The 18,467-nt window shown below is 42.3% G+C and overlaps 1 protein-coding gene across 1 annotated transcript in view; it reads left to right on the top strand.

Annotated features, from left to right (window-relative positions):
• Positions 1 to 18,467, top strand: part of LOC308155337 (AT-rich interactive domain-containing protein 5B-like) — a gene marked incomplete at both ends in the record, with an annotated part of 52,909 nt that overhangs the window by 24,840 nt on the left and 9,602 nt on the right. The window contains 4 exons of the mRNA XM_080528646.1: positions 11,398 to 11,561; positions 11,772 to 12,045; positions 15,261 to 15,313; positions 16,393 to 16,490. Coding sequence (XP_080384772.1) covers positions 11,398 to 11,561; positions 11,772 to 12,045; positions 15,261 to 15,313; positions 16,393 to 16,490 — 589 coding nt within the window. The remainder of the gene's footprint in view (positions 1 to 11,397; positions 11,562 to 11,771; positions 12,046 to 15,260; positions 15,314 to 16,392; positions 16,491 to 18,467) is intronic.

Below are 18,467 nucleotides of genomic sequence, written 5' to 3' on the forward strand. Positions count from 1 at the left end.
GCGTTCATGTTTTAGGAAAAACTGCAGGCTCATTCCTCTGTCCTACATTGTAACATCATTTCCTATTCGGAAAGGGAAAGGGGAAGGGGAATTCTTCATGTTTGTGTGTCGGATCGCTTGCTTGAAAATGTTTCTCCCCCGATATCCTTTGATGTTTATTAAAGAGGAGCATTTTTTTTTCAGTATCCATCTGAATCCTTTTTGTAATTCTCTGCGGGGGGGGGGGGGGGCGTTTATAGCTGGATATTAATGCTGTCCAGGTGCATAGATACCCATGCAGGTCTATTTTTAAAGTATTGTGAGAGGCTGGGGGGGAGTGGAGTCCAGAGGGTCCACGGGGTTCGTGTTCCCAAGGCAGTGTGGCATGGCCAGGATGGGGACAGAACGTAAACACACTGATAAAGGACTGATTTCCTTTGTGTATTTGTGTCACTCCCCTCCGCTGGTTCCCAGTAGAGCTGCAGATTGCTTTAGGACAGACCCCCGTGTTTATCCCCTCTCTGAACTGTTCACGTGTGCTGGTTTTTGCTGCTTTAAAAAGAAAATCACACAGTGTGCCTGGATCTAAATGAAGGGGCGACGTTGTCAAATAATTCCTCCCGAGCTAAAAGCGGGTTTATGTGTTTGTGTATCTGGGACTATTTGTATGTGTTTTGTCAAAATGGCGAAGCTCTCTTTTTTTTCCCCCTCATCTCTTTGGAATTGTGTGAACAACCAGTCATGCATCTTTTAATATCCATGTGTCGTATCATTGAGATGTGAGCTGACAGAACGGAATGGGGAGGAAACGATGAGTGTGTTAATGGTAACAGGAGCCTCACATTGATATTGTATTCAACTAAAAGCATTTTTTTTTGTCCTTTTGATAGAATAAGCATGGCAGTGTGGCGAAGTATGATATTCCTTATTTTCTGTTTATAATGGGAAACACACAAGCTGTCCAGATGCACTTTATTACCTTTCCCCCCAGTAAATAGCCTGGAGAGAGATACCATTCATCTGGACAGAGGGAGGACTCTCGATGTCTGATGTGGGGTAATTCCTGAACGCACATCTTCCAGAGGTTATGGAGTAACATGCTGAAGCCTGGAGTCATCATAGTTATGCGACTGTAACCATAGATGTTATTTACAAACCCTTGAAGTTGGTGTTGAAGTAGCCCTTGAAGTCAGTTAGTGGGGCTGCTTTGTATTCTAACATAGTGGCCCTGTCGGAACATGTCGGACTTCTCTTTGAAACATAGCTGATGTGTATCTCAACTAACATCAATTTCACTCACACTCCGCCCCTACATCCTCATTCCCCAGGATAGTACAATAGAAGAGGAAAGCCTCTGTGTTATTTAGCGAGGGGAAAAATCATACTCATTTCTCATAGGAAGAAATTGCCCTACAAAACAGACAAAAGGCAGTGGGGAGAAAAAGAAAAAAAAAAGTATATCCTGACCTATTTGAAAATGACTATGATTATTTATAATCACCACAGTTTTTTTTTGTTATTGCCAGAAATGACAAAGTCATAACAACAAGGCCCGTTGGTTAACTTAATCCTATCAGATGTAACTGGAGCGTGTTCTATTAGAATGCATATGGGTTATTGATGTATGGGTGTGTTTATCCGGGCATTCATTTATTTATAGGTCTTTGTGATTTTTTTCCCCCCTCGCAGTAATGAACAGCATAAGCCTTCAGCTGCTCCACGACTCCCCTCAGTAGTTCTATACAAAACAGATTGTTGGATTTTTTTTGTTAAAAAGCCCCGGCCCGTTTAGTTTTTGTTTCATTCCTGTCAATAGCAATAATCTGGAGACTGTTTGAAGGTTAGCCAGTTTTTGGAGCTAATCCCACGTTACGTAATTTCGGCTCTGTTTTACATTCACACTCACAGAAAAAGACATGGAGTATTTTGGACACCCCCTCAATGAGTTGTTAGCTTTCCAATCCACTTTTATCCCTAAAAGGGATAAACAATAGCCATTAAGCACCCCGCTGCCAATGCAGAGGCATCAGGCAAAAACTTGGACTGTTCAAACATGTATTTATAGACCAGGATGTACTCTATGTTACAGTATCTGTTTAATCTTATCCTCTCTTCTGACAGCCTATCAGCACTGCATCTTTCCTAATGGCACGGGGGGCAGAGGGGATAATTATACTAGCGTTTGGGACGGGGCCAGAGTAGGCTGCTTGATTTGTAAAAAGACACTCACGGTGTGTCTGGGATCATGAATGAACGGTGATGTTATCAAGTTCTCGAAAGGTCAGAGGTCACCGCATTCCCCACTCTGGGCCGTCAATCTGGGCCCTGGATAAAAGCTGGCAGAGGATTGAGTATGATGTGTGTTAATGAGTCCATATGACATGCTACAGAGATCATGAGTGTATCACGAGGAGAGAACAAAAGGGAGAGCGAGAGAGAGAGCGAGAGAAAGAGCAAGAGATTTAGGGTGTGCTTAAGCTTGCTACACATGTACGTATAATCATAATGAAATTAAAGAAAGTGCTTGCGAAACATTAAGTGTAATGTTTGACACCGTACCTGAGGAAATGGCATAGATGGAATTGTAGGGTTTAAGTACACTAGACTTTATGAGTTTGCACAGCGGTAAGCACACACAATTCTCACCCTCAAATACACACCGTGCAATAAGAATGATTTCATAATCCTCACCGTAATAAACTTCTTTGAACAGTTTAATTGGCTCTTCCTGGAATCTCTCTGTTTCACTTCATCTGATCTGATGAAAGCGTAATGCTCTCCCTCCCAAGGGGGCCTTGCACAACACTGCATGAATTAAACTGCAGTTGGAAATGACAGCAATAATAAACAAGGGAAATTCATGCGCTCTTTTGCCAATTTTTTACTCGGATTGCTTTTATGTTTATTCACAAATAAATGTTCATGCGCGAGTCTCGTCGTGAATTTCATATCAATTATTGGAAAGATAAAACAGTTGTTTGGTGTACATGATAGCAATGGGTGGGGGTTGGTTTAGAGAAGTGTGGTTAAGAAGCGTTCTCCGACATAGCACCTGTTAAGACATATCGTCGGTCATACTACTGAACGGTCTTCTCTTAGCTTGCACTAGCCTTTAAATCATGGAATGGAGTTCCATAGGAATGACTGGCAATTAAGATTATTATGGTTGTGTGCATTTCACCAGTGTCACAACACATTTCACATCAGATTAAAAAATACACATAAAACGTACACATAAAAGAAAGTAAGTATGTAAGTATGAGAAAATTAACAAATTCAACAATGATTAAGGAGAATAGGAAAAAAAAATGATTTGGAAGAAGGAAAATAATAGTTTAAAAAAAAAGTAGAGTCTTGAATCGTGTTTTAAAAAATGGACACTGTCTCAGACTCCTAACATGTGTTGGCAGACTGCTCCAAAGGGACGGTGCTCTGCAATAAAAGCACCTGCCACCCGCTCTTAGTGAATCTGGAGAAGACAGAGTCTCCTCCTACAGTTATCAATCAGGGTTTCAAACTGAAACTGGGGACAGATACCTTAGTAGAAAGGAGAGTTTCCTCGCAGAGAAATGTGTTCATCAAATATGAAACATGACAAAATTCACCAGGGGAGGCTGGAAGAGGTAGAAATCGGAGGACGGGCCCATTGTAATGCATGCAATGGAATAAGGAGTGGTATCAAACATGCGTGTGATTTCATTCCATGATTTCCATTCCATTCCATTACAATGCATTCCATTTCTACCTCCACCAGCCTCCCCAGACATCTATACATCATAATATTTCTGTCACGTCTTACACAGCATCGGTGGCTTGTATGGTTCTTTTCATCAATTGTGCTTAACTCGTCCTGAAAGAGTAGGCTATGGGAAGTGTGTATCTGTGTTAATCTCTGAGTTGACACTATTAGAACGAACAGTGGCATTGTGTGTGTAGAATCAACAGGAGGAGAGACAACTATATCCCATCGACTTACTCAACTCCAATAGTAATTAACCCCCTCCTCCGTGTGTGTGTGTGTGTGTGTGAGTAAGTGTGTGTGTAAGCCCAGTAAAGAACAGAACAGGAAATAGCTCCATACACTGTTCCAGTAGTTAAACTGTGTCCACCTAAACAGGAAGCGTAGAGGGAGTCTGAAGTGAAAGGAGGAGTAATTAATAAACACACATGCTGCGATGTGGGCCTGTTGCCATGGGGACCGGGGTCCAAGCAGCCCTCTATTTTGACAGCATTTTGATGAAGATTGATAATTACTACATAGCTTTTTGTCCTCATCTTCATAAACATATGGCTAGATTTGCCCTCCACAATATACAGTATCTGCTAAATTGTTCCCTTTGATGATAGGTTTTTAATGTTCCGCGTGTCAACGTTTTGTCGAGCATAGTAATCATTTTCTCATGTAATTACACTTGCCTACACGGTTATAGGGGTCCCAGAAATAGAGTCGATTTAACATTGAATTTATGCAACCCCATCCAATATCGTGGTGGCAGAAGTGCATTTTCAAAAGAAATTGGAACCAATCTTATTATGAAAGAGAGAGAGAGAGAGAGAGAGAGAGAAATTGGAACCAATGTTATAGACATGCATAGGGAGAGGACACTAACCTGATCACATGATTCACCTACAGCTACAGCACTCTCTGTGCAATTAGCATACGACCATCTGTGACTGACTGCGTAATGTTATATGCAGCCTAGGCTCTAGAGTCCCGTATGTAGCCTACAGTAGGTTTTTCACAGCCTGTGTTGGTACACCACATGTATGAAAGAAGATAAGAGGCTGGTTGAGAATGAAAGCTTTGTATGAATGACATGGACTTGAAGTCAGGAATGCTAAACCCATGCTCATGTCAGATAGGTAATGATCATCTTCCCCTGTCAGACAGTCAGTCAGTGCACTGATGGAACAGTCTTTGAGGAACATGAAAGGAATGGTATAATACACAATTTGTCTCGGAAATTATGCGTTTGTGGGAAAGCTTGTGAAACATAATGGTGGAGGACAAGAGAACAGTGGATGAGATTGTTGCCCCCGTATCATTTCCCTCTCCCTCCCATCTCCCTCTCCTTGCCTCTCTAAACCTACTGTGTGTGCGTGTGCGTGTGTGCGTGTGTGTGTGTGTGCGTGTGTGTGTGTGTGCGTATGTGCGTGTGCATGTGCGTGTGTGTGTCTGTGAGGTGTATGTGTGTGTGCGTGCGTGCGTGCGTGCACGTGCATTCATGTGTGCGTGTGTGCATGCGTGCATGTGGGAGGACTGCACAATACGGAGACCATATCATATTGCAATCATTTTGCTCAATATTGCAACGGCGGTATGGCTTGCAATATACCAAACACTCGGGCGAGCACTTGATATTTCCACTTGACTGCCGGTTGAAAACAAGTGTCAAAGTAAAGAGGAGTAACAGTGCTGCTGTCAGAGGGGAGGTGGGCTTTGTCTCCCTCTGGTCTGTTTGTTAGAGGCTGTGGTACTGTATATTGGATGCACTGTGCTGTAGGGAGAGGTGTTGCGTCCTTGTTTTGCTTTTTGGATGGATGGATGGATAGATGGATGGGTGGATACAGCAAAAAGACATTACGTTCTCTACTCATGTTTCATTGGACCACAGGTCATGAACAATAGGTGTTCTAAAAGGGAAAAATAGGTTTGCAAATCCTCTGTCCTCCAACTACCTCACCCTTCACATTGTTTTCTGTGGAGTTAAACCGGCATGAATAGAGGGGTGTACAATCACCCCCTCCACACACACACACACACACACACACACACACACACACACACACACACACACACACACACACACACACACACACACACACACACACACACACTTGACTATGGCTCTCAGTATCATCCCCCCCACCCTGGGATACAATGGCAAGGACAATGACAATGACAATACTATGATGGTTGCACATCCCTGGTTAATGTGATACTGTATATTGCACATTGCACATGTTTCTTTGATAAAACTTCTTTTTATATATCTGCACATTCTATACTGTACCTAAGCTACCACACTGTATAAGCTACCTTAACTGTACATAGCTCATAACTGCATATACCTAAATCTAATCTAATCTACAGTCAGGACAGTCCTTTAGTCCTTTAGTCCTTTGGACAAATGATGCTAAACGATAATGCCGTGTTCATTTTGTGTCCACATTCAACATTTTCAGACGAAATGCCAGTGAACATTATATGCCTGGACATGATATTCTTTTGCAGGATTTAGAAAACCTGGGAAAATGCTCTCTGCTCTCTCTAAATCATTTCGATGATAGGAAGTGATCGTCTTAATAATTTACGTCTGAAATTGTTAGCATTATTATGCATGTACAATTCCATGCTCACCATTTTCTAAATGACTAGGCTGGGAAATAGGCCTGAGGGAGGCAGAGGGGGAATATTTCACCTGTCAAATGGCAAAGTGAAAATGATGAGCTTGTCAGGCAAGTCAGATAATAGGCTGCTGTTCTGTTCATAACTTAATAACACAGATCAAATGCATGGTTCACCACATTCTCATATCCTCTCTGACATCTGAATAGAAGTAAGACTTGACGTGGACATTACCGTGGTTCTGTGCGTACTTATTTGACTGTTGGTCAAATAATAATGTAACACCAAGACTGGGAGTCAAACCTCAGGTGATTTTCCACAAAGAGGGACGAAACCTGTAGAGGTTTTCTGCAGACGGCATCAATTCAATTTCAATTTAACTTTATTTCAGACACAGGTCCATCAGTATATTTAAAAAAAAGATATACAATATGAGGGCAACAACACAAATCATTCCATATTTGTTCCAATGTTTCCCTGTGTCACTTAGGTGTGGGCTCGGTTAAGACCATTATGATTACATTGTTTTGAATCAATTGAATCAACCCATAAATGTGGTACATAAAATTCCTCAATAACAGCATGAAAGGTGGGAACATGACTAGACACACAAACATATGACTTGCACTTGTCCATCTTGGGAGCTTGAGAGCAAGATTCTGAATGCGTCATTAAAATGCCACCTGAAGCTTCCCTGGAATACACCACATGTGACCTTGGGTCTGGTTTGGGTCACAAGGAGGTTGAAGTGAACCCATTATTCGTCCATTGCAGTGAAAGATGACAGAGCGAGTGGTATACATGAAGGCCTTCTCCCGGTTCAGTTACACAAGCATGTTAAACAACCCCCTCTGCGTCTGGTCACCTCATGCCACCCAGCAGTGACCTAGATAAGAAGAACAATGCCTACAATAATACTGTACATGCGTTATTGTGAAGATTGGGTCCGTTATTTAAAGGGACAAACATGGATTGGGACAGTATAATATTTTTAGACTTTTGAATGAATGATATTTAGCCACTGATTCTTGGAAGAATATGACTTTAAATACATGGCTGTGAGCTTAGTTTAACTCAGCCTCGGTTACACACAGTCATGTGGGATTAAAACACTGAGAAGTGGCTATTTCTAACTAGAGGAGTCAGAGTGTTGCATCAGCATTACTTGGGTAAGGAGGGCAGCTAATTTGTATGTGGTTGCGGAATTCTTCTAGCGAGCGCAGCAGCATTGAACATTATGTTGCAGCACCGCTGTATCTGAGTGAAGCAGCGTTTTGGGTACTGTTTCGCAACATTGCCCTAAATACCAAAAGCCAGCTCACTTCTGAATAATGCAGAATATACAGTATGTTGACCTTCTACAGTCCAAGCAATCACAACGTTGTTTTAAGAGACATTTCGATTTCTATGCTTGTTTATAGTCTTTGTGGTCTTTTTTCGTTGATTGGTGTGGAATCCCTGTCAAATATGTAGCTGTCAAATAAACGTGTGCGTTTCATCGTCTTGTGTCTACCCCCGGACGCTCTCCCCTCCCCTCCTCCCTCCTCTTGTGAGCTCTCCATGGCAGGACTGCCGAGGTGGAACGTCACCAGCCATCTCCAGATTTCTAATGGCTTTTTCAATCACGGCCGTCCTCCGAATGATAATGAAGCACGGGGATTCTTAATTGAATTGGAAAAAAATTACACAAAGTGCTGTCAGACATTAAGAGGAGCATTCGACTGCATCAAAAGATCAAGTTGTCAGCCCTGCAACGCCGCCGCTGAATTCATAGCGACTTTCAAGCGTTGCAGGGTGGGTGTTGCTCAATGACAAGACGATGATGGATTTACCCTAGAGGGGGGTTTATTTTATGTCTGCCTAAGCCAAGAGAAGCACTTCTATTCAAGGTGGAGATAGTTAGAATATTAGTACGGCAGGAGAGCGTAACAGCTGTGTGTGTATCTCCCCCTCCAGGGGATTGAACCGGTAACCCTCTCAGGTCACCTCAGGCCACCCCAGTGACACAGATAAGAACATAGCCTGATACATGTGTTGCTTCTGTGAAGATGGGTCCATTATTTAAAGTGTGTGTATTGTGAGATTGGTACATAATGTTTTTTAACCTTTGAATCAGAACCCAAGATATAAACTTGATTGTACTCCAATGCGTTTGTAAACAACCACTGCATAGCTTCAAAACATGGTTAAAACTATCGTTTTTATCTAATTGAGGGTAAGTCCTTGCATACATAGCTCTGTCTATGAATATGAGCGGTTACATTTCTCTAACCCCCGTTCCTCAAAAAAATAGCATTCGTAAAATGATGTTTCAATTAATACAGTTCACTTATTGAAATGAATCGCTGAATGAATTGAGACTTATTCTTTGGTAAATAAATGAATTGAGTTAATTGAAACATGATTTGGTAAATAAATGAAATGGATGAATTGGAACTTCAGCTAATTAGTCTAATTAAGTCATTAATTAATTCATCTTTACTTCCCATGGATTACTCATTACCGGTACTCACAAGAGAGATATCCAGCCCTCGAGAGGGAGGGTTTTGTCTGTTATTCCTTATGTAAATCGGTCAGTGGCACTCTGTCCCAGGGTAATAAAAGAATTCCCCACATTCCTCCTTGTGACCTTGACTCTCATCTGAAGCCGATCTCCTCCAAGTCCTCCGGTCCCATCTGGCCTGTGGGCCAATTCTGATGTCTGTAAACTAGCACAGATGTCCACACTTCAGATGCAGCTTAGACATCGGCTCATATAGACAGATACTGGCTGCGGAGAGAAGTGTTGTCACACATGATCTAACCCATCATGAGTCGATGTGTTAGTTCTGCCCCAAATAATGTGTTTGCACCACAACCCGACGACTTAACAAGTCTACAGTAAACATGTAACAACGTACTGTAGCGCCCCTTCTTGTGTGAATTGGTGACAATCAGTCAATCTGTGTCATTTCAAGTTTTTCAGTTGTTTACTATGGCACCCGTCTTGGGCCAATCAGTATAATTGTGTACATGTTGGATCTCTATGGTAAAGACGCATCCTTCACCCAAGTGTCGCCAACAATTGTCTCAGTGGTGTCTGAGATATTGCGTGTGACATATGAACAAACACACACACAGAGACAGGTCCACAGTCACCTCACCAATTTCATGCTGGGGGACAATGATGAATAGAGCTTTGCCTCCCTGCCCAGTGGTGTACTCTGCTCTGCTGTGACGTGCTGCATGTCTGATTGAATAGTGTGAGCTTAGTTGAGGCAGGACACTCGAAGTCAGTGCTAGCTGTCTGTCAGGTGACAGATCGGCTGTTTACACCAGACACAATCACATGTTACTGTTGGTGATGTTGATATGGTGGCCTATTTAAGTGGCCAGTGTATAAACCTCTCTGTAGCCTACAGTATTGTTGCTAGTACTGTTGATCGTTACCGTGCTGTGAGAGTGTTGCTATTGTTTTGGTTCCCGCCAGAAGCCCCAGCCTCCACCTGGTTTGGTTCTTCTCTGTCTGTATCCAGGGGATAGCTGTATGGAGCCATCCAAACACACCAACCCTAATTGTATAACCATGTTCTATTCAATAAATGGTTAAACAAAGAGTATGAGTGTCCCTGACTAAACTATTGCAACTATTGCTGAGGTAATTGATTCCGAAGAAAAATTGGTGACACAGTCATGATAGGGGGGGATCACGGAAGTACATCTGCAGCTTTCGGCCTGATGAAATATGTAAACAGCACATCGTAATGAAGGTTGTTACGTAACTCTGTAAACACTCTTGCACCATCCGCAGTGTCATGAGTTGACAGCTTGGAGTTTCAAAAAAAAAAAAAAAAAAAAAAAAAAAGGCCCCAAATTGAGTGCATGAAGTCACTGGTGCCTACGTATGTCTGTTTCAGATGTCTAATCTCTTGTTTAATCAGATGTCACAGGATGTAAAACAAATCTAAATGAGGTGGAACCCAGGTCAGCTCCACTGTATTAACTTACTCATTCATTACGCAAGGGAACACACTGTGTTATTGTGAGACTTGAGCTTTTAGCAGAAAGAAAGAAAGAAAAAAAATAGGAGAGAGAGGAGAGAGAGAGAGAGAGAGAGAGAGAGAGAGAGAGAGAGAGAGAGAGAGAGAGAGAGAGAGAGTAAAGAGAGCAAATAAAATACAGCGGGTTGTTTTTCAGTAAAGCCTTGTACTCTGAGAACTGGCAGTTGCCAAGGCAATTACAAAACAGGGTGTAATTTTCCTTGCCGTTTTCTCTGGCTGTTTGTGAAATAACACAAAGTGATAGGTCACTGAGTCACTGTAGCTCTCAACTCCAGTAATTACTTCCCTCTCCATTTCATTTGGCTTTTTGCTATTTTAACATTTTCTTGATCCGGCAAAAGAAAACGCTCCCATGGGGCTTCTATAACCTTGGTTGTGATTTAATTGTCATTGCACATGGAATGTTACTCCTGAACGACTCGGCCGAACCTGGCGTCGACTCCGAGTCCCTCCTCCTCACTTTGAGCTTATCGTTGTTTGTGTTAGCGTGGAAGGCAGCTTGCCATGTCGTTACGTTGCAGTTGGTGATTGACAGAAAAATGTGGGTGTACAAAGACCTGGAGGTTTTGAATACTTCATGGTGTGTGTAATGTGTACTGTGCAATTATCTGCCTGCCTTTCTAACAATGGAACTCTATCTGACGAGTTTCTGTGTTTTTTAATTAAGAATGCTAAGGCCCTCAGAGCAGCCAGCTACTAAGAGGGAGCCAAGAACTGAAGAAATGATTAGATCAGTGTGTACTGTATGTGTTGTGCAGCAACATAATGTTCTCTTGTATATTTACCTTCAGTAAATTGGAAAATATGTCTAGGTCTTGGTGTTCTATTCCCCCAATCAAAAGACTGTTTATATATATATATATACACACAGTAAAAAAAAAAGGGTTTTCAGGAAAGGGTTGTTTTTGACAACATCTGCTCTCATTGTCGATTAAGTAACTCATCAGCCGTTCATTGTTCAAATGTGTACTCCATGTGCTTGTGTATCTTCCTTTTTCCATCAAACTAAACAGCCGTTGTTCTCCTTAGCCCCGAACCTGAAGGGCCGACCCAGGAAGAAGAAGCTCTCTGTGTCTCAGCGGAGGGACTCCCTGACCCAGAGCCAGACCCAGAGCCAGACCCAGAGCCAGACCCAGAGCCAGACCCAGGGACCGAGCGAACCCAGCACCCCAGAGAACAAGTCTCCAACCAAGGTACACCACTCCACTACTACTAATGCCGCAATATTCAGTTCACTCTGGATCAATTCAATTCATAGACTTGATTCATTTGGATCACGCTGGTTTTTTCCAGGCCGGTGACGTGATACAAAACACAACAGAATTATGCGTGCATGACGATATTAACCCCCACTTCCTGTTGAGCATTTCCTTTCTAACCCCTCACTCCCATGTTACCCGCAGGTAAAACCCTATTGTAAGGTAATGGTGGCCAAACCCAAGACCAGTGCCATCTGTAAAAGACCCTCTGTAGAGGAGAAGAAGGAGAAGAGGAAGGAGGAGAAGGAAGAAGAGGAGGAGGGGGAGGAGGAGGAAGAGGAGGAGAGGGAGGAGAAGGAGGAGGAATGCTCTAAGGAGAGTCGGGCAGAGGAGCAGGCCTTCCTGGAAGCCTTGTACAAATATATGCGAGAGAGGGACACACCCATCGAGAGGATCCCGTTCCTGGGCTTCAAGCAAAGTGAGTGGAACCTGCACCTCTTCTTTCATAGCTTTGGACACTGGAGAGAAAAGTCCAAACACATTCAAACGCATCCAATAAGGCTCTGAGGCTTACCTTCACAATGGTAGATCATTCCATACATGGGAAACATGTCTCTGAGAGATCAAACACTTTTTTATTTTGGTCGGATGTTTCAGATTAACATACAAGAGAAAAACTACTTTTTGTAGAGTACAGAGACCCAATGCAGTAACGGCCATTCACTATTCCCTGCACATTCGATATTCCTCGTGACCCTGAGGTGTAATTCACTTTTAAGAAGGGAAACGTGTACTGTATAAATTATTACAGTCCATGCATTGTAACGTTGACTATAATAAGCTCTTGCATGAATAAAAGCTGTACTGGTTAACCCTGACATGCCCTACCCCATGGAGATATTTTGACAAGGATGTCATCTTCCACTACAAAGGTGTTGTTTTTATGTAGGTCAATGTGGTTGGAGGAAATGGTATGAAAGAGTGTCACAGTGTGCATACTGTAGTCTGGATTGTACAACGTGCTTTGTGCACTGGCGAAACGCCAACTGTTTTACATACAGTGCATGTTTTGAATGGCAAACCGACCGACTTCATAAGACTCTGCTCATTAAAGGCCCCCAAAAATGCTGTTTAAACTCGCCCCTTGGCAGGCAATAAATGTTCAGATGTGTTACAAAAATGTAAAACCATCAACTAATACAATAAATCCTCCGCCGTGATGAGCTTTTAATATTCCCTTTTCAAAACCACTGCAGCCTCTTCAAAGCGAAACAAAATTGTGTTGTGAAAATTCAGATTGTGTTTTCGCTGCATTTAACTTTCATATAATTATCTATAATCAAGTCGATTCCAGCTATAAAAACAATGGTCGGATGATATTCCATACACGTGTATTCCTGTCTCTCGGTTGATGATTATGTGCCTCTGTATAATCGTTAACAGATACCAAACCATTACTTCCTCTCTCGACATGAGCCCTAAAAGTCACACACACACATACACACACAGCTACCAATTCCAAGTCCTATAAAGCAGAATTAGGACCCGAACAGCTGAACTCGGAGAGAGGTGAAATACTGTAAATGAATCGATCAATCAATCCACTTTTTTATTTGAATGGTGTGTTTTACACAGTGTGTACTAGGCTATAAGCCCGATAGCTTAACGTCCATCTGTCTCAGCAGAGAGGAGGCTTTGGGTGTTAGCCTCCTGTTGGCGGCAGTGGTAGGTCATGTCCACTGGCTGTCCAGGACATTAAATAAATGAACTTCTGAAGAATAAAAAAGGCCATTGAGGTTTGATTGTCTATCATTCACTTCGGGTGATGGGAGTTTATTGAGCAGGGAGGGGGTCTGTGTGTGTGTGTGTGTGTGTGTGTGTGTGTGTGTGTGTGTGTGTGTGTGTGTGTGTGTGTGTGTGTGTGTGTGTGTGTGTGTGTGTGTGTGTGTGTGTGTGTGTGTGCAAGACGGCTCATGGTGAACATTCTCTTCAGGCTACCTTTATTGAGGTTCTTGTATCCTTATGTCTAAGTGGCATTGTTAAACGTCTCTGTTGGTCTCCATTGTTGTTGCGTTGTGTTTGTCTGGTTTGTCATCCATATCTTGGTGATAATAATGTTCTCCTGAATAGAACGCATTTAAGAAAAACAGGCAACGAGACCCAAAAATAAAAAAGGACGATTCTCACATTTTTCTTCTCTGTTCTGTGTTCCGCTCTTGCGGTAATTACTGTTGATGCATAACAAGCCTATTAGTGGGCCGCATCTCCCATACAGTAGAACACAATGCCAGTCTCTGCTGTTCAAATAAAAACCCACCCAGCACTCTTTGTTATTGTGCCGGTGCATTGACAACAGCCGGGGAGAGGAGGCAGAAAAAATCAATGCTGTCAAATGTGGAGATAGGAAAATGTCATTTTGACAAATGCAAGCCTTTGTGTACGCACAGATTGAATTTTGATGGATTTCTCCCCGGGCGAGCCTCTTTTTTTTTTTTTATAGGTCTTCATATAAAAATGTTAAACAATGATGTTACAGAAAGCAGATACAAATGTCATTATTTGGAAAAGTTCACAATAACCTAATGCTGTCAAGAGATGGAAACATTTCCAGCGTTTGTAAAAAAATCTTCATTTGAAGATCACCTGCAAATTAATCTGTAATCCATGTAATATCCATCTGTTGAATATTTGCATGTGAAATTTAATGCAAAATGGCATTTTGCATTTGTGCCAACAACGTTCCTGAGTGCTGTGTTGTATCGAGTGTCGATGGTCTCAAAGTCAAAGTCAAAAGTTATTTATTGTCACATTCTCTGCGAACAGAGCAGTGAGGTTGAGTGCTTAGATCACACTGGGTCTCAACAACGTGCGGTACAATACAGTAAACTTCCTAAGTGCTCAAATAAAACATCAAACAAAATATACCCTAACTTAACTAAACGGCAAACTAGTTAATGACTGACACGAAGGACTGCAACAACTCCTCTGCAGAGGTAAGAGGGAGGATCATTCTGTATTTAGATGCCTCCTTCTAGTTAAGGTGTATTTTATCTTCTATTTCAGCAGATATGAAAACTTAAGAAGTGTATACATTGTGTGTAGCGTTGTTGAGACCCAGCGGGATCACCTCACTGCTCTGCTCCTGGAGTATGTGACAATCAACAACTTTGAGACCATCAGCGTTCTATATGTGCTGTTTCCCCTGGTATTTGTATAGTAGTTTAGTACTACTAATAATACTATCATATAGCATTCTGTGGTACCAATGGGTACTTTAGCAAAGAATACAACACAGCTGGTAACTATGTGACACTACTGTACACCAGGGGAGGCTGGTGGAGGTAGAAATCAGAGGACGGGCTCATTGTAATGAATGGAATGAGGAACACATGTTTGATACAAGGATCCCATTCCATGCATCACAATGAGCCCATCCTCTGAGTTCTACCTCCACCAGCCTCCCCTGGTGTACATACTCGAATGCCTTGTGGTGCTTGTTAAAATGAACCCCAAACAAGTAATTAATAGGCTACTAAATGATGTACTGTGTATATACGTATATATATATTTTAAATCGACCATTTAATTAGTAAATACTGTGGTGATATGTGTACCATAATGTGCTACAGTAGCAGTGTGTGTGACGGTCTGACTATGCATCATTGAACTCACTGTTTGTCCTCCTTCTAACAGTAAACCTTTGGACTATGTTTCAAGCTGCTCAGAGACTCGGAGGGTACGAGCTGGTAAGTGTTTACATGTGTCTCACTACACCACTCTTCGCTGTTTTTTTTTGTTTTTTTTAGACGACTCTCTTTGCAGTGGTATTTTCCCAAGAATATCTCGGTCAGACCCACATTTTACATAAAGATGCCCTTGTTTTAGAAAAGCCCTTCCAAGTGGAAAACACGTTCCTCTCCTCTGTCAAGGCGATTGGTCAAGTCTGTCACTTTTTCCCCACATGTTGAGGCGGTTTAAGTGTATCCATTACAGTCACAGGGCCCCGGCGAAAGCTATTTCAATTGGCAGCATACCGTGTATTTTGTGCACTTGTAATACGGGAAGCGATTCAAATTGAAGTCTTTTGAACAGCACAACATATTGCAAATATCCTGTTACTTCATTAACCCACATACACAACAGAAAGCTTAGCCAGAACTATAAACAGGAAGTGGTTCGTGTAATCGGGACTTGTTTCCTTTGAAAGCCCTTTTATCTGTTGGTGATTATCACTCTTTCATGCCTGTCTTTGTGAGCAGGAAGCCGTGTGGTTAGTCTGTGTATGTATTCAATGATGTAACTTGTCATTCAGCGGAGTCGATATGCCCTATCTTTACTGGTGCTCTTTTCCCTGCTCTGGCCCTGGACACCGAGAATGGCTGTAGCCTGTAGCTACAGCTGGCACTTGTTATTGTCAAGATGGTTTTTGCATGTGAAGAGAATCATTTTGTCTTTTGTTCTCTACAGCGCACTGAATATTGGATAACCAGATCATTTTGAACCAATGACTCACTATTATTGTTAACAGCATTGTTACAACCCGTTTATTTATCTCTCTCCCTCCCTCCCTCTCTCTCTCTCTCTCTCTCTCTCTCTCTCTCTCTCTCTCTCTCTCTCTCTCTCTCTCTCTCTCTCTCTCTCTCTCTCTTTCTCTCACTCCCTTCTCTCTATCCCTCTCTCTCTCTCTCTCTGTCTCTCTCTCCCTCTCTCCCTCTCTCTCTCTCTCTCTCTCTCTCTCTCTGTCTCTCTCTCCATCCCTCTCTCTCTCTCTCTCTGTCTCTCTCTCCATCCCTCCTTTCTCTCTCTCTCTCTCTCTCTCTCTCAGATCACGGTTCGCCGACAGTGGAAACATGTGTATGATGAGCTGGGTGGTAACCCAGGAAGCACCAGTGCAGCCACATGCACACGCAGACACTATGAAAGGTGAGTTACTGTCCACCCTGGCTCCTGTCCTCCCTCCTCGTAGGTGGGGAAGGCTAGGGAAGGCTACTGTTAATGATAGGGTCGCGCGCTGTACTGTGTAGAGTCGACACAAACACTGGATTAGGAAGCAAAGGCTTCCTAGTCCTGACATGATACCCGTAGCTATGTCCAGAGGCACGGTATTGGATAACCAGATAATTTTGAACCAATGACTCACTATTATTGTTAACAGTATTGTTCCAACCCATTTATTTCTCTCTCTCTCTCTCTCTCTCTCTCTCTCTCTCTCTCTCTCTCTCTCTCTCTCTCTCTCCCTCTCCCCCTCTCCCTCTCCCTGCAGTTCTATGCATACTAACGCAGATATCAACCATATTCATTAAACAAGTCACACTCCCTCTCTCTGTCTAACCGACCACTATTACTAAAGGGGGTCTGAGCCAAAGCAAACAAACGGGTATTATCTTGGGAGAACCTGCAGGGATGTTATGTACTCACGCATAGCTTTTCAAGGTTAAACAAATGGCAAATTCCTTGTGCTTAGTAGAAGATAGTCACTCTTTCATAAAGCCTCTTTCTTTCTTTGTGAGGCTGGCGTTCTGTTGTGTCCATGCCTCAGCCTCCCAAAGGAAGGCTTACCTAGCAATATTGTATGAGGACACATGGGCAGGTGTAGATGTGTAATGTAGGAAAATGGCAAGCAAGCAGTAATTAGGCTGAATGGCTTACTCCGCTGATTCAGTATAGGTTTGTTTATATGTTCTTTGGATGGTTGGAATCCTAACTGGAGATCTACACGCTTATGTAGTGTATTGAAGTATTTGAATGTCCAGCATTTGGAGAGTTTCATTCGAAAACGCTATACTGATCTTCGATCACATTACGTTTATCATACATGCATTTTAATAGTCAAGATTGATTACAACTTCAATTATATTATTATTATTATGTAAGCAAATAAAATGTTTCATACTGTCCAAATGTTTCATAAAGAGTTAATGTCATGACAGCGATCGTTTCAAGAAAAGCAACATTTTTAAAAATAGAATTTGGAACGAAACTAGACCAAATTCCACTGCAGCCTCCTACCTCTGTGCCAGCTCAGTATTTTGTCTGTGTTTTGTGAAGGCATTTTTGCACATGGATGGTGGACTTGCATGGTGTCAGCAGAGGGGTACGAGGGGGAGGGGGGGGGGCGACCGACCGACCAAGTGTGACTGCTGCGCTGGCCCTCCTCTCACTACAGCCACAGCACGCTCGGACAATACTGCTGAATCAATACAAACCAGTAATATCTACACTGCAGTGAATATCACCCTGTCAGATATGGAGCTGGAAATATCAGCCGGAGCCCCAGAAAAACACCACGGAAGGGAGAATTTTAGCTGAAGCTCACTGTTTTCTGCAGCTCGGCAGGGCAATTAATGTCATTGTATTAGCTCAGCAAACAGAGCTATTCATTCTCTCTGTTGGAAGCATTTGATAAATGAGGCTGTTTGTGGGTTTGGTGGAGCATATGTTTGTTCCCTGGTGGCGTCTTTGTTTTCCCTTAATGATTGCTCGGCGTTGAGAAACACAATGAGGAATGTTTAACTGGAGCACAATATTTTTTGGGTTGTTGTCGTTTTTTTGATTATCGCCGATAAGTCACAAGCAGTGGAACGTTGTTTGGTTGTATATGCAGTAGATTGAATGTGTTGTTCGTTTTTTTGTGTGTCTTTTTTTGTTCAAGAGCCTAGTTAAATGTCCCAGGCACTGAAACTAATTGGAAATGATTCACTTAATCGATGTTCTTTCATTTTATGTCATCTGAAATGGTTGCCTTGGAGACATTATTGTGAATGATACAGAGAGAGATAATAACTGTTGTTGTTGTTGTTATATTATTATTATTATTATTATTATTATTATTATTGTAAGGCCTTTTATTCTGATTATTTGAATGCTGTTGAAGAGCAGATATATTGGACAGTAGTGGAG

This window comes from Nansenia antarctica (assembly GCF_963989245.1).
Source record: "Nansenia antarctica genome assembly, chromosome: 1".
NCBI lineage: Eukaryota > Metazoa > Chordata > Actinopteri > Argentiniformes > Microstomatidae > Nansenia > Nansenia antarctica.